The sequence below is a fragment of the Bos taurus genome, chromosome 4 (assembly GCF_002263795.3).
Source record: "Bos taurus isolate L1 Dominette 01449 registration number 42190680 breed Hereford chromosome 4, ARS-UCD2.0, whole genome shotgun sequence".
NCBI lineage: Eukaryota > Metazoa > Chordata > Mammalia > Artiodactyla > Bovidae > Bos > Bos taurus.
The window spans coordinates 61988558-62010152 of record NC_037331.1 but is presented as its reverse complement, the minus strand read 5'-3'; the positions used below and the strand labels follow the sequence as shown (position 1 = coordinate 62010152).

At 38.1% G+C, this 21595-nt stretch overlaps 1 protein-coding gene across 3 annotated transcripts in view; it reads right to left on the bottom strand.

Annotated features, from left to right (window-relative positions):
* The window catches only part of DPY19L1 (dpy-19 like C-mannosyltransferase 1), a 92516-nt gene that overhangs the window by 58716 nt on the left and 12205 nt on the right, over nucleotides 1-21595 (bottom strand). For all 3 annotated transcript variants that reach the window (XM_010804278.4, XM_002686820.7, XM_059885881.1), the window contains exons 2-6: nucleotides 15845-15869; nucleotides 15136-15223; nucleotides 12279-12416; nucleotides 9310-9430; nucleotides 8534-8627 (exon numbers count right to left, since the gene is read on the bottom strand). In XM_010804278.4, the coding sequence (XP_010802580.1) occupies nucleotides 8534-8627; nucleotides 9310-9430; nucleotides 12279-12416; nucleotides 15136-15223; nucleotides 15845-15869 (466 nt within the window). The remainder of the gene's footprint in view (nucleotides 1-8533; nucleotides 8628-9309; nucleotides 9431-12278; nucleotides 12417-15135; nucleotides 15224-15844; nucleotides 15870-21595) is intronic.

Here is a 21595-nt window from a genome sequence, read left to right as displayed (position 1 = left end):
AGCTGTCATCTCCCAACACTCCAGCTCATTCCCAATATTCACAGCTTTCTTCTACCTCAAAGGTACACCGAGTTTCTTAACCCTCTGCTGAGCACCACTGGAGAAAATTATACCAATGTGCAAACCTGTGCTGTCCTAAAATTATAAAACAAAATTTTAAAAACCTGTCAATCACAAATCCTCATGAACTATGCCTCCCAAATACCTTGGAGACCGTCCACTTCTCTCCATCCCACCCCCACTAAACTAGCTCAGGCCACCACCCACTTCCCCATGGACAACTGCAACACCTTCCCGCACAGCTTCATTAGGCTGTGCGTCCATGTTCACTCCTCCTACAATATTCTCTGCATTATGCCATCGTTACAAATAAATGAATACAATAACACGAACTACCCACTCAATCCTTCACTGGCATTCCATTGTTCTCCGGAGGAAATTCAAACACCTAAACATGTCTAGGATGCTGCGTGGGATCTGGCTGTGTATATACCTCCAGATCCCTTTCACTATTCTTCCTTCCACCCCAAAACCTGTGCTCCAGTTGCACTGTATTGTTACAGTCCCTCAAATGAAATCACAATGACTGCAGTGAGTAAAATAGCCTGGTGGGGAACAGCACTGATGGCAGAAGAAGAGATTCTAGGAAGAGAGATGCCTATGAGAGAAAACCATGGTATCCTAGTAAAGAGTGATGCTGGGGGTCCCAGAGAGAGAGAGAGAGAGAGAGAATGTCGGACTATCCCAGGGAGACAGAATGCTGGGGGACAAAGAAAGAAGTACAGGGATGCCAGAGATATTCTGAAGAAAGAAACCAATGGGATTTTGTGACTACTAGGACATCAGAGGTAGCAAAAGGGGATAGTCATGGATATCTTCTCAGGCTCAGACTTGGGCAACAGTGTGGTTAGTGTCATTTGCTGAGATAATGACACAAGAGGAGGCAGAGTTTGTAGAAAAGACTCCAATATTTTCAACTAATAACTTTCATCAATTTATGCATGCTGAAGAGAAATACTTATCTTTTAAATATTCATATACAACTGTTATACCAAATGATTAAAGATGTGCTAGCCCACCAAGCTAATAGAACATTTGAAAAGAAAACAAAAACAAAAAAACATGGAGCTGGAAAAGTTTGAGCTGATACAATTCACAGCCTATTTAAGACACGTTTTTAACCAAAAATCCAGCCTGTGTAAACAGTAAATGCTGATTTATTAATGAAGAACAAAAAAGTCAAGTAAAATAATGAAAGCAAAATTAGCATAAAGGATAAGAAATTCAACTTTTCCTTAGAACAGGTGAAGGGCTAGGGAGAAGTAAAATCTTGATATAAAAACTTAGTTCTGCCACAGAGCCTAAAAAGAAAAAAAAAAAAAAAAACCACTGTGTCAGTTCATAGGTGACTTGGGTTGGGTCATGAGAAGGACATGTACGAAAATTGGTTATATTAACTGTGACTATTCACTTCAGGACAGAAAGTGAAAGTCGCTCAGTTGTATCCAACTCTTTGTGACCCCATGGACTATACAGTCCATGTAATTCTCCAGGTCAGGACACTGGAGTGGGTAGCCGTTCCCTTCTCTGGGGGATCTTCCCAACCCAGGGATTGAGTCCAGGTCTCCCACATTGCAGGCGAATTGTTTACCAGCTGGGCTACAGGGGAAGAAAGGAGGGCATTAAGCAAAATTAAAAGGGAGGTCTGACATACAGACTAATCTTCCAGGTCCTCAAAGTGTCTGGAACCTATTTAGAAATAAAGTAGTTAAAAATAAAAAAAAATTCTAGTATCAAGGAAGCCACTATGAGTCTCCAATGGCCAAGGAAGACAACAGAAGAACACAAAACCGAAAGAGGATTTTCTTTGCACTCTGTGACTGGTTGGTTCCTCATGTGAAAGAAAGGCATTTTCTGATGAGTAGCTATGGTCTACAAAAGAATGGCCAGGCTTTTCTCACAATACAAATTGAAGGAGGATCTTCAGGTGAGAGACAATGCAAAAAACAAAATAAAACTTGAAGCTCAAAACTCTTTAGAAGAGCTGGAAATTTCATAGAAACTACAGTAAAACATAACAGGTAAAATAAGGGAGGGGGAAAAAAAAACAGAAAATTATATTTCAATCCAGGAGTCCCCTATCCAAACAATAGGATTTTGAGGAAAAGAGAGACAATGGAGAAGAGAAAGTCATCAAAGAAATAATATAGAAAGTTTTCCCCAGAAGAATGCACATGTCCAGAGGAACAAAGCCTTTAGAATATCTGATATAAAGAATGAAACAAAATCTACTACATCATGACCTTTACTTAAGACATGGAAAAAAGAATCCAAAAGCTGCCAGAGAAAAAATGAACCAGGTACAAAAGGAATTGATGGCAGAACAGCACCTAACTTTTGAAAAGCCATAGTGAATCTTAGAAGACAGTGGAATAAAGTCTGAAGAAAACTAAAGTACTGAGTTGGCCAAAAAGTTTATTCAGGTTTTTAAGGAAAAACCCAAATGAACTTTTCTAAAACCAGTCAAACTAGTGACCAGTATAGTGTGGAACCAAAAGACATAGGGTTCCAGGAGAGAGGCCCCAAGGTTTAGGAGTGGGAAAACTGAAATGGTGAATTTTATATATTTGGCAACATATAAATTATTTTACAGTTTACTTGTGGTTTATAATTAATTGGTATACAAAAAGTGAAGGAAAACAAAATAATAGATGACTCTTAACTACAAGAAAAAAAATGTTTCCACATAAACAATTATTTACCCTACTAGACTTAGGGCTTCCCAGGAGGGACAGCAGTAAAGAATCTGCCTGCCAATGTAAGAGACACAAGAGATGCAGGTTTGATCCCTGGGTTGGGAAGATCCTCTGGAGGAGGAAATGGCATCCCACTGCAGTATTCTTGCCTGGAAAATTCCATGGACAGAAGATCCTGGCAGGCTGCGTTCCACGGGGTCACAAAGAGTCAGACACGACTTAGTGGGCCAAGCACAGAGCACAGCACTCGACTAAGCAGTGCGCAATATTTATTTGGTCTTAACAACATAAATATGGACCACTGTCTGAAAGTCATTTCTCTGGACAAAGAAACGGATGAGCGATGGGGACAGACAGGGCAACGGACTGGTGCTTCATTTCATCACAAAAGCCAACACAGAAAATGACAATTAACTTTAAAATCACTCTAGTAAGTCTCATACCCAGCTGTAGAATAGGATAAAAAAAAAAGCTGAATAAACTTATTTGGGAACTTGCTGATTTTCTCTGGAGAAAGAACTATAAGTAAAACAATCATAAAAATTTTCCAGGTAACATGAAAACAGACATTCTTATTCATCACCAAAGGAAATAAAATACTACATTGTATTATTTTTTAAGCGAGGATAGTGGGTACTATACTATAGTAGATAATCACAGAGATGCATGAAACATAAAATAAGGGGTTTCATATAACTGTTTCTTATAAAGCCCTAAAAGAAAAGTTCAGTAAAAGTATTTTCCATGGAGAACAACAAACAAAAGCCCAGGGAGACAGCAGGGTCTGGAGAGGTAACAGGCAGCACAGGTGGACTCAGAGTCAACTTTACTCACTGCTCACTGTTTTCTCGGAGAAGGCGATGGCACCCACTCCAGTGCTCTTGCCTGGAAAATCCCATGGACGGAGGAGCCTGGTAGGCTGCAGTCCATGGGGTCGCGAAGAGTCGGACACAACTGAGCGACTTCACTTTCACTTTTCACTTTCATGCACTGGAGAAGGAAATGGCAACCCACTCCAGTGTTCTTGCCTGGAGAGTCCCAGGGACGGGGGAGCCTGGTGGGCTGCCGTCTATGGGGTTGCACCGAGTCGGACACTACTAAAGCAATGTAGCAGCAGCAGCAGCAGCAGCAGCAACAACACTGTTTTCTACAGATCTACTCAGATGATGCTTAATCTAGAATGGAAAGCCAAATGCTGAAGGAGCCTCAAAACCAAGAAGAGGTATTTTCTGGGCACCCTGGAGAACACTGAATAGAAAAGGACTCAAAGATTCTATAACATGATCTAAAAATCTTACTCAAAATTAGGTGCTGTAATGATTCTATTTCTTGTCTTATTAACTGTGGGGAAAGGATTTTTATCCATCCTTCAGCTACAGTTTCTGTACCTCTCTACAGAAACTCTAAAGATGGTGGCAGCCATAATCATCAGTGAGAGACGAAAGAAAAAACTAAGCACAAAAGTGCTGGGCATCGCATTTCTCTGTGAAAACCTTGAATGGCTTCATGTCATTATTTTACCATCCTTAGACTAAAACCAGACAAAAGAATGGCTTGGCCTGGCTGCCAGATAATCTCCATAGAAGGGGCTGGTGGTACAGGTGGATGGGACCACATTCTCACCACTGGTGCAACCAGATTGCAGTAGAGGAAGGAATAGGAGTTTTACAGCTTAGACTGGGGATGACAAGGACACCCAAGCAGTAGTCCAATCAAAAAATCTTGTTTCCATTTTGTCCTCTGAAAGGAAAATGAAGAGATGTTCCTTGGCAGAAGGGAAGGAATCGAAAAACAGACAGACTGAAGGATAGTGACAAATAAAGAATAACTCCTTCGAACTCTATAAAACCAACAGGGGGATGAGCCCTAAAATAAAAACACATCTTCTAAGGGACATCCCTCTTTCAGGGCTAATTCTGTCCTATATTAGTTTTCCACTAATAGAAACATTCAAGGTTTGTTTTGAATTCCTCTAAATTTCAAAGGAAGGCAAAATGATTAAAGCCAACAAACTTGTGAAACAGATGTACTTCTGGAGCACACACACACACACCCAGACAGACACACACCCCCCAGACAGACACCTCCATCAGAGAAGTAATAGAGACAGACAAGTCCAGCAGGAGTGAAAAGGAGAGTGAGGTGATATGGAGAGGCTAGGCCTCCTTGGGTAAAAGGCCTTTCAAATTCCCAGTTTCAGTTTTTATGAGGCCCAAATAGTTGGTTTCCTGTTCCCTAATTCCACAATACCTCTGTATCCCAGGACCACATCCCTCTTTTATTTGAACTAGTCAGAGTATTTCTGGTGAGCTATTTAGAAAAAAGAAATCCTGTTTAGAAACTCTCTTATTATTTGTATACATCTTTTATATCAATAAAATTTATAATAAATTTGTTTAATATGTATTTTTTTTCCAGAGAGCTGGCTGTTAAACATTTACCAGCAAACCATAACTTCAGGGTGAATAAATAGTTATATGTACCATCCAATCTATTCTTACTTAACAATCTCAATTTCCAGAATAATACTAAAATCAAACAACAAAGAAGAAAAGGATTAATATTACTTGCATGACATCTGCCCTTCAGGTCCAACAAGAAAAGCTTTTGGCGTTTATCAAAGAGAATTCCATCTCTCAGGAATGAATGAATTTCCCCAAGAAGCAATGAGGACTTTCCTAACTGCCTGTTAACTACTCTCACATGTTCCAACCTCCCTGCAGAACGGAGACATGAGGGGTCTTGAGAAACTGGCCCCCAGAAACTGTTAGTCTGCAGCTGAGAAATATCAGATTGTCTTATGAAATACGTAACTGTAACTATGACTTAACAACACAGCTTGTAGAAAATAACTAACAATAGGTGTTTTGAAGAAATACTAAAACACTGAGAATTCCAGACAAAAAGGTATATTATGAATAGGTCCTGTTTGCAAAAATGTCTTACTTCATTTCCTCAAGTCAGAGCTTGGCAGCCCAGCCCCATTTCATTGTTTGTGTATGTTTTGTTTTCCCTTCCACTTCCATTTCTGCTGAAATGAACTGGCTTACTTGACTTCAGAAAACTTAACACAGGTATTATTTTAAGACACTTCTGGATTTAAAAACATCATACTCAATTTGCCTATAAATTTCTAATCTGCTCAAAAAATTTCAACTTTCATTTCTCAATAGAAACATAGTTTTTATAAACAGATTCTAAATTCAATTGAAGACATCCTCCTCTTTATTCTTAACCCACATGTTAAGAAGTCTGCAGCTTTATCCCACTTTATAAAATTAGAAGGATGGCAAACCTAACAACCAGGGAAGAAAACAGTAAGAACCACCTAGTAATCTGAGACTTCTAAAAATATTCATGTCAAGAACATTTAAAAACGGAAGGAAAAAAAAAATGATAGAAAAAGTGATGGAAGACTTGATTCACCGTAATATAAACCACGGTCCCTGCTGGAGTATAATTTACACACCTGGGCCCCCGGGGTGCAGTACAACTGCCAAGAGAACAGAAGTGACTCCACAGTGCTCATCTGGGGATGGTGAGGCTAGGAAGAGTCTAGGCATTAGGATGTGTTTGGACAGGACTACAGAGATTATGCAGGGAAATGAAAATGTGTGACACCAGTGTGGTCTCTTTACCCAAGCATAGCTCCAGAGGGTCGGCCACCAGGTACAAGAGTCAGACATACCATATTTTATAAAATACCATATATACCACATATATATAATATATGAATATACAATATATTCATATTCCTATTATTCATTTTTTTTTTTCACGTAAGTAGGAATTGCTGGTCCCAACTCACTAAACTGATCTTAAAATCCCCTACGAGGTAACACCCTCCTGTTTGACAGACTACTGAAGCGGTCACTGGCTGACTCTGGGGTGAGGTTCCTGTCAAAGGTCACATGAGTTCATAGCTCAGCTTTGAATCTTGTCCCTCTATTGGTCACATTTCTGATTTCCTTCACTTGCTTTGGAAGAGGTTTCCAACCAGTCTGGCATTAAGCTCATTCATCAACCAGCCCAACTCTTTGCTCCAATATGATCTTCCACAATGCCTCCTCAGTCATTTGTATCCCAGGAAAACTGTTCTTCTTTCTACCCTCTCCCTATCCCAAAATGTCCACTTTTGCTTCTCCCCAGGGTTCTTTTCGACTCCACCTATCCAAAATGCTCTGATCCTCCAAGACAGAGCTAGATCAACTGCTCCAAACAGAACAAATTTCTCCTGCCTCCAGAACTGAAAGCACTTTATCCTTGCTGTCTATCTCGTACTGACACACGCCCACCACCGCTGCCATCTCCAACCTCACCCCACCAACATGCTCTCAGAACCCAAACATGCGGTCTCAAAAAGAGACCACTTAGTATGCACTCCAGGTGCAGACTGAACAAATGAACATGGAGGGAGAACACTGCTCTCTGCAGACTGAAAAATCTCTGGCTAGGGGCCAAAGCACCAAGAATCCCTCAGCCAAAACCAGAGCCTCACATTCTCTGCAGCAGATATTGTGTCTTCAACCTTTGAAATAATTGTCATCGTAAGCATTATAAGAAAATGATACAGCACGCTTACTTTTAGTGTTTAGAAATTCTTCTTTCAATTAAAAAAACAGTATAACTATACGTTAGCAATTTAGTAAGAATGTCATGTTCCATGTTTTAACTTCTTTTAAAGTCTGATTTCCCAAATGCAATAAAGACAGCTGGGTACTACTCAGCAAAATGAACAGATTCCCTCCAAACTCATCTAACTTTGGCTCCTCATGAGACAAAGCACCCTGGCTTTGCTTTCCTTCAAAAGTCAGCCTCCTCTCCTGCTTACCAGATACTTCTGTTAAGTTAGTTCTGTGTATCTTGTTTCAAAAACAAAATTTTTCACATCATCTTTTAATCAAGAATTTTCATTTCAGTCTCCCCTAATTACATAATTCAAGGAACTTACTTAGAGCAAAGTCAGAAATATTAGCATCAAAGTATCTTAAATCTTTATGCAAATATATTTTAAGTTGATCTTCTAATAGCTTCCTCATTTGACAAATATTATCAAGCAACTGGTATATACTCAGATACTGAGCTAGGATGCAAGAGATCTTTGAGGTATTAAACTGTAAATGCCACACTTTCAAAGCAAAGAAAACAACAGGATAATAGCAGATTCACATGCATTAACCCAAACTGAAAATTACATACATACGCTATACTCCTGGACCTCAACGAATCAGGAAGAAGTCAAAAAAGAAAATTCTAAAGATACTCTGAAGCTAAAATAATTCAAACAAGTAGTAGAAGGAAGGATCAAAAAAAGGAGAAATAGAAACACAAAACTCAGAAAATATGTTAATCTTTTAGTTTTAGAAATGTTGCTCAACTATGAAGTAAATGAAGTCAGTTACTAAATATCTGTAGAGACTATATTTCTATTTAAAATTAGCAGAATAGTCACTAACACCATTTGACAATAAATGGTCCTTTCCCTTATGTTCCCAATATTTTATGTAACCAATATATACTGCTTATGTACAAAAGCCCACGAATATTTAATATTTATCAAATATCCCCACCCTCCTCTACTTAAGCCTTTAAAATTATTTTAAATGTGGCTGACTATGCCAATGATGAAATCGTTCAAATGGGAAATAATTTTGTATCTACTAATAGATATATTAGAAATGACATTGTCATAAAACTGAACTATGTCAATCATCTCACTGTTCTTACTATTCTAGTATACAGTATAAACCATACATATTAAAAATGAGTAGTCTTACCTTAAATATGTGCCATATATGAAGAACAATGCCATCATTAGTCCATTTAAAATAAAAATTACAGCAACATAAAAGCAAGCAGGATCTCCCAATCCTTTAAAAATTAAAAAAAAAAGAATGCTTTAACTATAGATTACTTTATGTGTCCGACAATTCACATTAAAATGTGACTATTTTGAAAATGGTTGCCAGATACATTTAATGGTTGCCTTGGCTCCCATATGAACACACGACACTAATGTGAAACATAGGTAAGACCAGAGAAGTAGCTGTAGTGGTTATGAAACAGGGCTGCAAATTCATGGATACTCCTCCTGTAGAGGTCTGGGGTCTGTGCCCCTGCTTTTAAGTCTGGCTGGGCTTGTGACTGCTTCAGCAGACCATGGCAGAAGCCATATGGAAGAGGCCATGCAGTATCCAACTTGGAGCCCTGAGCAACCACATGAGAAGCCTAACTACCCTGAGATACTAATACAAAAGCACAAGATGCATGAAAAGGGCACTTGTAGGTGTTCCAGTGAGGCTCAGCTGGGCTCAGCCTTGCAGGTACCCCAGTCAAGCAGCCAGAATGTAAGTGAAGTAGCTCCAAGTTAATTCCAGTGTTCCCAGCCATTTGAGTCTAGCAGAGTCCTCTGACATCGCAGAAACAAACCAACCATTCTATATCCCGCCCAAATTCCCTACTAGCAGAAACCATAAACATAATAAAAACCACTAAGTTTGCCGTAAATTTATTATACTGCAACAGACAACAGGACAATATCATGGAAACTTGCCTTCACAGCTTTCAATAGGGCTGAGTCCTTCTCCTCTGGTAACTGTCCAACATATCTTGGTTTGAATACCAATCAAATCCATTATTTTGGTATAAATCCTGTACCAGCTGGCTAAGATTACCTAATAGGAAAAGAGAGGGAGACATTTTAAGAAAAAAGTATCCTCAACAGTTTCCTTACTAGAATATTTTTGAGACATTTTGATAATTGACAAATTTTCCCTTCCTGTACAATTCTCATCTGGGTCTCTTTAAATCTAGTAAAAGGAGCTTCACAGTCTCGTATGTAGATTCTTCACTGGTCAGTCTTCACGTGTTCACCCAGGGCTAAGAATAAAATATAACAAAAGATATACAAATCTGTAATCTTCAAAAGCTATAAAATTCAACTAAGGGATACAAAACAAGAGTTGAACAAACAGAAAGATATTCTATCTTCCTGAACAGATTTAATTTTTCAAGATGTGAATTCTTCCTCAAATTAATTCATAAACATAAAACAAAGCTAAGCAAGATCTCAAGTGTCTACTGAGATGTGTTATACGGAAAAGACAAAACGGAGATAACTGAAGAAAATGTCCTAACAGATAATAAAATTTGCTACTTATATAATTAAAATAGTGTGATGCTGGCACAAGAATAGTCAGACAGATCAAAGTAACTATGGCAGAGGCAGTGGAATGCCACAGGTCTCTCTTCGGGGCTGAGGCACTCATTCCCTGAGCAGTGGGGAGGGGTGGTGGCTGACAGCCCTCAGCTGGGTTTCTCTCTGGGAGCTATCCTCTGCAGTAGAGAGTAAATTCACTAAAGGTCACCCTCCCCAAGGGTAACTGCAGCCATAACTAGTCAACAGGGGGGAATATAAAGGTCAGAGGCCCTTGCTTCAGGTAGGACAACTCTGTAGGGTCATCCCAGTTCCAGAGCTTCCCCAGAGATTGGCTGAGGCCTCTGCTATGATCGGATCACAGCTCAACTCCTCCGCCTGCCTCCTCCTAATTCCTTCATCCCCCTTCAGATATTGCCCTCAAGGGTATTCCCCTATATACTTCAGGTACAGATCTCCATCTTAAAGCCTATTTCTCAGGACCTCAACCTAAGGTAACACTGAACAGCAAGTCCAAAAGTAGTTGAAAGCATATGTGTATAATAATTTTGGAAATAATAAGAGAAGCAGGCAGAAGATGGACCACTCACCCAAGTGCTGGGTTACACAGAAGACCATTTTGAAAAAATAAAAGGTTAGATTCCTGCCCCAAAACTGAGTATTCAAACAAATTTCAGATAAATTAAAACTGTAAATCTCAAAAACATAATTATAACAATTAAGAATAAGTTTTTTTTTACATATATGAATGAATAAAAAACATACATCTAAAAGATTCATAGACATGATAGCTCTGACAAGAAAAAATACATTCACATCATACTGTACAAAGCTAAAGGGCAAAACAAAAAGCTGGAGAAAATGTCGTATCCGTATAGCATAGTATTAACTTCCTGCATATAATGAGCTCTTACAAAATGTCAATAAAAATATAGACAAAGGGCATGAATAAGCAATTATTTTTAAAAGTGAAAGTGCATTTAATACATAGCACTGAAAATATACATGTACATACACAAATATATAGCAATGAACAAAACACATCACATGATCTTAATTTTTTTAGCCATTAAATTAGCAAGGATGCAGAGAAACAGGCATTTTTAAAAACACTGCCCATGGTAATTTTCATTAATAAATCCTATCTAAAAAGCATTTTGGCAACATGTACCAAAATCATTAAAGCCTATATTCTGTTGAACTAAATAGTTCCACATCCACAAATTTACAGTTTAAAAAAACATAAGTATATGTGTATCCCTATCCACAAATCTAGAGTTTAAAAAAAAACATGGATATTTGTAAAGATTTTGCTTCAAGAATGTTTACTGAAGCTTTAGGATATTTTAAAAGTTGAAAACAACCAAAATTATCATAAAAGATGAACTAAATAAACAATGGCAGATTGTATTACTGCCATAAAAAATGATGCTGTTGAAAAAAGATGATTTAGGAAGATGGTTTTAAATATTCTTAAAAGACAAAAAGTATTTATAAAAAAAAGTGTTGTGTGATCCCATAGCTGGATAAGTAAATGCAGACATGCACAGAAAGTACTCAATAAGCACTTTGGTGGTTATTTATTGGTCTCTATCTCCTCCATAATTAAGCAGGCTAACTCAGTTCATCTGGAAGTTAGACTCCTCTCACTCAAAGGGAAATGACCAAGAGCCCTGATTAGTGCTGACACTGAGCCCAAGCCTGAGATCTCTCAGCACCAAGGCAGCCATGGCCCGCTGCACCGGGTAGCACCCCTTCTGGCAGCATCAGCATGCTATGAAGGGGCCAAGGGGAGCGTGCTTAACAGGAGAGCCCCACGAGGGATGTCACCCAGGAAGTCACCCCTTCTGGCAGCATCAGCATGCTATGAGGGGGGCCAAGGGGAGCGTGCTTAACAGGAGAGCCCCAAGAGGGATGTCACCCAGGAAGTCACCCAGGTAGGTCCTGGAGAATGCCTTAGGGATGCATTAAATAGTTACTGATAGCACTGCCTTCCTATCTCAGCTCCTTTCTTCCATTCCCACCAGGGGAAAAGCGCATCCGATTAAATGAAGAATCTCAGGTAAGGAAGAAACAGTATTCGGCAAATGACACATTAAAGGTAATGTAATACCTATAAACACACCAAATCTAGTTCCCACATTTTCTAAACCATGCAATCATAATACTCATTTACATAAAATCATTAAAGACCCCAAAAATTAATCATGATTTTTTTCATATTCCTTTCTAAGAAAAGATATCCATTTACTTTTTTAAAAAAGATAAAATTTAATATATTGAACTAGATCTTAGATTTAGAATCACCATTTAATATAAGTAATACTTTATAAAGTAAAAAAATCATAATTGCAAAAGTATCTTACCTCAGGGTAAAGATTGAACCTTTTTAATGTATTAATAACAAGGGGATATTCAGTCAGTTTATCATTCATAATCATCCATACTCCATTCAAAAATGAGGGTGCTTCCACAATAGTCTTAAAGTAGGAATAATACAGTCCCTGAAACAAGCACATGTTATAATAAAAAGTACATAATTACTATGCCTCATATTAGCTTAAAATAAAACTTAAATATACTGTTTTTTAAAAACAAAGCAATCACACACATAACAGCTACAATTAATTTCACAGGATTCTGGTCACTAATAAATGCTCAGGTTGCAAAAAACTTACATATTTTAGCATAACCTTGTCTTAATTGAACAACTGATCTCAAAACAGCTTAAAAAATAGCTTTAACATTTAAAAAGTCATATAACTCAGAGAGCATGCTCATTTAGGAAACCCCTATAAACCCTGGTGGGCTGCAGTCCATGGGGTCGCTAAGAGTCGGACACGACTGAGCGACTTCACTTTCACGTTTCACTTTCACGCATTGGAGAAGGCAATGGCAACCCACTCCAGTGTTCTTGCCTGGAGAATCCCAGGGACGGGGAGCCTGGTGGGCTGCCGTCTATGGGGTCGCATAGAGTTGGACACGACTGAAGAGACTTAGCAGCAGCAGCCGCAGCAGCATAACCCACACTAACTGAAGAGTTAGAAAAGGCTTCTTTCAGTGTTAGAAAGGGTTCTTCTCAGCTCAGCATAAGTTAAGAACCCTGCAGAACTGGAGCTGTGAAGACAGAAGAGAGGGACCATGGTAGTACTCCCATTTTGAGGAAAAAAATGCTTTACTAGTAGTCATGTATGATGTGAGAGTTGGACCATAAAGAAGGCAGAGCACCGAAGAACTGATGTTTCTGAATTGTGGTGCTGGAGAACTCTTGAGAGTCTCTTGGACAGCAGGGAGATCAAACCAGTCAATCCTAAAGAAAATCAATCCTGAATACTCATTGGAAAGATTAATGCTGAAGCTGAAGCTCCAATACTTTGGCCACATGATGTGAAGGGCTGACTCCAAATGCAATATAACTGGTATCTTTATAACAAGAGGGAAATTTAAACAGAGATATAGGGGGAAATGCTTCATGAAGACAGAGGCAGAGATTGGAGTCATGGTACCTACAATGCAAGCCAAGGATTGCCAGAACCATGAGAAGCTAGAATGAAGTCTCAGAGAGAACATGTTCCTGCTATCACCTAGATTTTAGACTTCTAGCCTCCAGAACTGTGAGAAAATAAACTTCTGCTCTTCTAAGGTACAAGTACTTTGTTATGACAGCCCCCCAGGAAACTACAACCTACCTTATTTATAGGTTTGATTTTGGAATCACGTAAATATCTTACATAACTAAAATTTAAAACAAAAAAGTTTATATGCCTAAATATCCAAAAAATATATAAGAATTATTAAGTTGGCAAAGGATTTCAAACAAATTTAAGATATAGTAATTTTATTGTACATTCCTAGTTGAATATACATTAAAGTCAAAAATAAAACCACAAACAAGTTTTAAATTATTTCTAGTAATCATTTTTAACAATATATTTGATACTTTTATTCCTCAAATATAGGTAATGTGAAACCAAGATTCTCAGGCTAACAGAAGAGATACAAATTTAATATCAAAAAAGTAATTAATCTAAATTTGAATTTAGAAATATAAATAATTTATTTTTTCTTTTTAAAAAATTGTTTCCTAATTCTATCTACTAAAAAGGCCTAGACACAATGGCCAATCTAGCATAAAATACTAGCAATGAGCACCTCTATCACCAAAATTGTGGCCTCTAAATACCATTTGCTACTGGAAGGAATCAGGGCTCCTTAGAATACTGGATGATTCCAGGTCTGGAAAGGAAATGTCTTCCAGTACCAGAAAGTTAAGGAAGCTACATAATACTAGTGAGGTCATATCAAGGAGGGTGTGTGTGTGTACATGTTTGTGTGTGTGTACACACACTCAATCATTTCCAACTCTTTGCAACCCCATGGACTACATATAGCCCACCAGGCTCCTCTGTCCATTGAATTTTCCAGGCAAGAATACTGCAGCAGGTTGCCATTTCCTACTCTAGGGGATCTTCCCTAGAGGGAAGGGATAGGGATCAAACCATGTTTCTTACGTCTCCTGCATTGGCAGGCAGATTCTTTACCACTGAGCCATCTGGGAATCCCAAATCAAGGAATCACAGAGCCAACTGCAAGGACTCTCACCAGCAAAAGACAGGAAAGTTTAAGAAATCTGTTAAAATCTATCAGGCCGTAAACATACACCCAAAGACAAAACTCTGCTTGTCACCATTAAAAGATGCTAGGGAAGCAACTCATTTTTCCGAAAAGTTGTAATAGAAGGAAAGCATCAAGCATTTTCCTGTCTTTCCTGTGTAAAGTGTAGCTCAGAGAAAAAAGCCAAATAAAGAAGAACATCAAAAGTTCTTCTTTATGGAGTTGTTATGGTTAGTAAATGCCCATTCCCCCAGCCTATTTAAACACTGATTGATATTTGATGATACTAAGTAACTGTTCTTCAATATTTTCAAGTATGACAATGATACTGTGGTTAACAAAAAAGTCCTTTATTTTGAGACATACATGAAAAATACGTACAGATGAAATGATACGGTATCTGAGGTTTCCTTTAAAAAGAGATGGGTATATGAAAATGTAGATGACAGAAAAATGGCTATGTGTCTTCAGTTGTTGAAGCTAGAGGAATGGGTAGGGGGACTTGGGTCTACTCTTTCTGCTTTAAAATATCTGAAAATTTCCATGATAAGAAGCCTAAAATATTTAGATTATTAAACTACTACAATAAAATAGTACATGAAAACTAACCATTTCAGTGCGAAAAGCCATCTCTCTTTCCAATGTTGAGAGGTGAGAAAAATGACGATCATTTTCAAAGAGGTGTGTTATATGACTCCTGTAAAACAAACAGTAACAAAGCAACTGTGTTGAAACTTATACTAAGTATAATTTAAAAGAAACTCTAAAAGCAAACATAAAATATTAATACTCTACATATTTGCACTTAATTTTGTGATAAAACTCAAACACAACAGTCTCCATATTTGCTCTTCCATTCAATATATCTTATATTTCCACTAAAATTTCTCTCTATAAGAAAACACATTCAAATTAGATTTTAAAATTAGAATGAACCAGAATAATGATACTATAAGCCAAAAACAATAAAATTATAGATTAAACTATAAATGTCATTGGGTTACTATTTCAGAAATGTCTGATTTATGAAATTCATATTTCTTCTTATCCAGAAGATTAAAAAACTTAATCTTCTCAATGTGAACACTATATTAATGTTAAACAGTTTCAAATATAACCTCATTAATAATACATCTCTTTTTTATTAAAAATTGCATTATTCTGGCTCTGATTTATCAATTAAACTACATTTTCATACTAGTGTGCTGCATGTAATATATATTCATCCTTATACTGGAATTATTCATATATATATGAAATAGGATGATAGGCTGTAAACATCTGCCTAAAATATACCATAGGAGAAAAACGTTCTTACCAGTGCAACACTGCTGCAAAGGCAGCTGCAAGAAAAAAGAAACGTAAATCATTATTTTAGCATTAAAAGTGTTTTCACCTTACAGAAAAGCATTGTAAAGATAAGCATGATAAAGTCTGGGAACTGTAGATCCTGAACTCATAGGGAGCGGATAAAGAATGGGGACTCTTCAAAAAAAGTCCCAGAGCTCTGCTTAAAATACCAATGGACTAAATTATAAAAGAATTAAGCATATAGCTATAATTTTCATTCACTCGACAAAATAAATGAGGAGCTATTAATATTATTTGCCAACAACCACACAAGAAATGTTTGGATGGAAAGTTCCACAAACTCAACTGCAAGAAGGATAGAACTAATGGTGAGAGGCAAAAGAATAAAGATATGGTAACTTCAGGGAACAGGACTGGAGAGGGATAGAAAAAAGGAACTATCACTTCGATACATGCTGCAATATCTGAATTTTTATAGTAAGTTTTAATATTTTTAAACAAATTTAAAACAAAACAGGAAGGAAGAAAAAGAGGTGGAAAAAGAAAATAGAAAAACTGGTAATAAAACAGTCTCATACAAGAATCAATAGTTTGCCTTCTATACAAGTACAAAGAACACATTAAAAAGAATCCAGAAAACAGTATTCTTATATCACAAGATTCATCTTATTGTAGGCTTCTGATTAAATAACTACAAGGAAACCAAGTATGAAATACTCTTAGAAATGAAAGACAAACAGCTCAGATCTTATTGTCTTATTTTTATAGAGGTATTTCTATTTAAAATTTTAAAATTCATTTTACCTAGAAGACACTAATGGTTACAAAAGACAAAGAGTTACTCTTTCTAGATCATTGAAACTACAAATATTTAACTAGGTTTGTCATTTGACATTTGTTTGTAAAGGGTTCTTTGATCTTTTGAAACTTTGATTTCTTGTTGAGCAATCTACTATCCACTTCCTTTAAAGATGTCATACCACCATAATAAAATTTGGGCTTTATTTTATTAATGTCTCAACTATTATGTCCTGAATAAATCATTCTTCTGTTATAGAATGTAAATACCACCTTTATCATGCTGAAGAACTGTTACACTTATACTTTGGTAATCCCTTAGAGATTATAATTTTGACATCATTGATAAATCAGAGAAGGCAATGGCACCCCACTCCAGTACTCTTGCCTGGAAAATCCCATGGATGGAAGAGCCTGGTAGGCTGCAGTCCATGGGGTCGCTAAGAGTCGGACAGGACTGAGCGACTTCACTTTCACTTTTCACTTTCATGCATTGGAGAAGGCAATGGCAACCCACTCCAGTGTTCTTGCCTGGAGAATCCCAGGGACGGGGGAGCCTGGTGGGCTGCCGTCTATGGGGTCCCACAGAGTCAGACACACAACTAAAGCAACTTAGCAGCAGCATTGATAAATAAATATGGGAAGAATCTACATGTTTACAGCACATATATGTTATTATCCATAAACATATAGATTCAATTATTCCAACTCTCTTTTCAATTGCCCCTGACAAAACTCCTATCAGTAGAGCTAATAATATAAACTTAACTCATATTTCTTATTAAGTCTTTCCTGGGAGTTTTAACACTTTTTCTCCTGCTAATAAATATGAAATTTTGTTTTCATTATACTTCACTGGATATTGTTAATGTATTTATTTTTGAAGTGTATTTATTTGTAATGTATTTCCTTTGCTATACAATTGATTCTTTTAGGGTTTTTTTTTGTTGTTGTTGTTGTTTATCATCTCTAATTCTCCATTTTAAGTAATATTTTTAAAAGATAATTTTGTTCCTGTTTAATAATTTTACTATTTTAGTTTATTCTTCCCATGTGACAATAATAATAAACTTCTAGAATAATACTAAGTAATTCTGACAAAAGAGGGCAAACTATTCTGGGCACTTTAACAGAAATGCATTTTACATTATGCCTTTAAATTAGCCTCTGACCTTCACAATTCTGCAGTAATACATATGATTTTTCAAGATCATCCGCTCTCTGCTCCCTCAGAATACTATAATTTCTCAGAAGGAAGACACAAAGTCCTTTTGGTGCCTTCCTTTAATTCAATCCTTGCAACACTAGTCAATTCTTGGATTTCTCAGCATCTGAATGATCCTCTTTCAGTTTCCAATGTTGATTCATAATCTGTCCAATGTTTTAAATTTCTGTTTTCATTTCAATTTAACAATAACAATAGTTAATTAGTAGCAGTAGTAGTAATAAAGCAGCTAACATTTGAATTCTTATTACCTGCCAGGCATTTTTAAGTGCTCTACTTGAACTAACATAGTAAGTCCTCACAAGCATCCTACGTGTTAAGTACCAACACTTCCCTGGTATACAAATAATAAGGGCTTCAGGTGGCTCAGTGGTAAAGAATCCACCTGCCAATGCAGGAGACTCACGAGGTGCAGGTTCGATGGTAAAGATCCCCTGGAGGAAATGGCAACCCACTCCAGTATTCTTGCTGGGAAATCCCACAGACAGAGGAGGGCTACAGTCCATGGGGTCGCAGCCCATGGGGTTGCAGAGTGGGCAGGACTGAGCAACTTAGCATCCAGCACACATATAGATAATAAGTTGATTCTCAGGGAACTTTAGAAACTAGCCCAAGAAACAAAGTGGATAAACAGAGAAAGGGAAGTTGGAAGCAGGAATTCTGACCTAAGACCCCTGTTCTGTGTGGCCTCTTGTGGAGGACGGAAGGGCTGCAACAAAGGCCTCCTTACCCTAAAGTATCTTATTCCCCTTCCATCTTTCTTTTATTATTTTAAGAAAAAAGAAAAAAAAGGCTACAATTCATCTGTTGATACAGGCAGCGTATTTTATAGAAGCTATTTTTATATAAAAGTATAGAATTATGCTTTAATTTATTCAATTGAGATAAATTCTATGTATATGTCATCTGAAAATGAAAACCCCAGTAAGTAAAGCAGATACTGCCTTGTGAGCACATAATTTAAGCATAAAGACATATAATGACAAAAACTTCTTAAAACATCCCCAAAGAGCTTTTCATGCCTTCTTGCCTACAGAAAAGATTATGATTTTCTCTAAATATATTCTGGTGATTATTAATCCTGTGTATAGTCTTTTGGGAGTGTCACAAAGTTGATAACCAATTTTTCCAGTTTAACTCGTATGTTATTTTTGTCATTCTAAAAATCAGAACATAAAAAAAAAAAAAAAGCTTTCAAAAATTCCAAAACTATTCTATGAGAAAAATGGTGTTCAAAGAGTGAAGGTTTGCTTTGTAATCTAACTCAAAAGACTGCAATCCTGTGGCTGAGAATTCTGTAAGGCTCTTAAGTTTTGCTGGAAGCACGCAAATTACCAATACTCTGAAACTAAACTGGCCACTCCTTCCACTTTATGATTAAAGAAATTTCGTACCAGATTATATGTCACATTACATCAATTTTCAGCCTTACAGGATTTGAGCTGCTTCTTCATTGAAAATTATTCTTCTCCAGTTATTAGAATCTTGTTTAAACAAAATAGAATGCAATTCCCTGAGGGGAGAAACAATGTTTTACTGAATTCTACCATAGTAGTACTTAGCAAGAAGCTGAAAACAAAGGCCGACTCAAATGCTGAATTAATGCATTTAAGGGGGAAAATTAAATAATCCTAAATCATGTCCACATAATAAACCAAAGTTGAATGTACTTTGACAGTTAGCTATACACACACACACAAACACAGTGTGCATGTAATTGTTTTGTTTTCAAAAATGGAGTCCCTGTGATCAGTGCAAATCAGACCCTCTGCCTAGGTGCAGCCTGCTGCCTAAGCCTCCAGGTTCTCAGTCCCAAACCCCAGCACAGTGGAGTTCCAGAGGCCTGCCCCAGCTCTGCTCCCACTGACACTCCTCTGTCCAGCCACAGCTCAGAAAGTGCGGAGGGGGTGCCCCTCGTTGCTCCCCACCGCATGCATGGCCTGTATCGTTTCACTGCTGTGAAGAGGGCAGAAGGAACGGAGAAAGAAACAGACAGGAGGTTATTCCATGCTGTTCTACTCAGTCCTCGAGGGCTCCTAAATCCCATCCCCTCTCCAACCAGCGGATCCCCCAGATCTCTCTCCGCAGCTCTGGCAGTCTCTCCCTTCCTCCAGGTCGCCTTGCCCCAGCAGGTGACTCAGAAGTCCTGGTCTCTTCCACAGACCCTCCCACCCACCCACCCAGTTAGGATTCCTCGGAAGTAGAGCTCCGCGACCCACTTTCCTAAGGTTCCTCAGCCGAGTCTCCTGCACACTAAAGTTGGACACCCACCGTCCTTTCTCTCTTCCTCCTTCTCAAGGCAGAGAGCAGGAACTGTGAAGCTGTGAGCCAGGGTGCTGTGGCTCCCTTCACCCCTCTGTGACAACCTGCCGGCCACAGAACTCCAGCCACAACTACGGTTGCCCACCTACCCTACACTGAATCCCTTACACGTGGGCTTCATAACTAGGACTTGCCTTAATTCTCAGATACCTTCACAAGCTCTCTTGAGTCTCACAACAATCCTGTACTTATTCTCATTTTACAGATGAAAAACTGGGCCTCTGAAAGGGTATTCCCTCCAAGCAAGAACCTGAACGCAGCCTCCCTCCCGAGCCTCAGTTTCTCTCCAGTGACAGAGCTGCCTCCCTTTCAATCTTCATGCACTTGATGACTTCATCGTGTAACAATATTTATATGGAGAAATACATTCTAAGTCCAAAATGACTTGCAAAATTTAAAAATACAACTTATTCCTAAATTGAGGTTAATCCGTACTTAAAGCACTCTGCAGTTTTGGCCTCCCTAATGCCCAAGTGACAAAATGACATAAAAAGAAGTTAAGAACTCTTCTTAAATCCACTGGACAAGATTTTCAAACCAATCTTGACAAGTTCCATATTCAACCTCTTTCTAATTAGTTATAACAGTTGTTTTCAAGGGACCATTCAGAGTTTAAAAGTTTCTTTTCAGAAGCTGAAGTCACTAGGAAGTAGTCTACCTGTTTCACACCAACAGTCTTTCCTAGAGAAGGAAGTTGATTTCTAAACATAAAGATTTAAGCATCTCCTCCCCATGTCTGAAGTCCCACTGGCTTTTCCATGGCTCATACCATGGAGCCCACATTCTGGCCTTTTTCTGGTTAATCCCACCACACACCCTTCACATAGGCTGCATAGGGCAACGATCCTCTGAAACACCTAGTATTTTAATGATGCTTCCTGATAGCTTCCCTGATAGCTCAGTTGGTAAAGAATCCGCCAGCAATGCAAGAGACCTTGGTTCGATTCCTGATTTGGGAAGATCCCCTGGAGAAGGGAAAGGCTACCCACTCCAGTATTCTGGCCTGAAGAATTCTATGGACTACTGTCCATGGGGTTGCAGAGTCGGACATGACTGAGCAACTTTCACTTTAATTATGCAGTATGCCTGAAAACTCTTAATTCATCCTTCAAAGTTAAAGGAATTCAAAAGTGGTATTTTGAGAAGCCTGTTCTGCCATTAGGTATTAAACCTTGCTTGTTGTATTGCTGTTGTTCAGTCGATAAGTTGTGTCTGACTCTTTGCGACCCCACAGATTGCCCGCCAGGCTCCTCTGTCCATGGGATTTCCCAGGCAAGAATACTGGAGTGGGCTGCCATCTTCTCCTCCAGAAGATCTTTTCGACCCAGGGATTGAACCTGTGTCACCTGCATTGGCAGGCAGATTCCTTACCGCTGAGACACCAGGAAAATTCATTATACCTTGTTAGGGAAG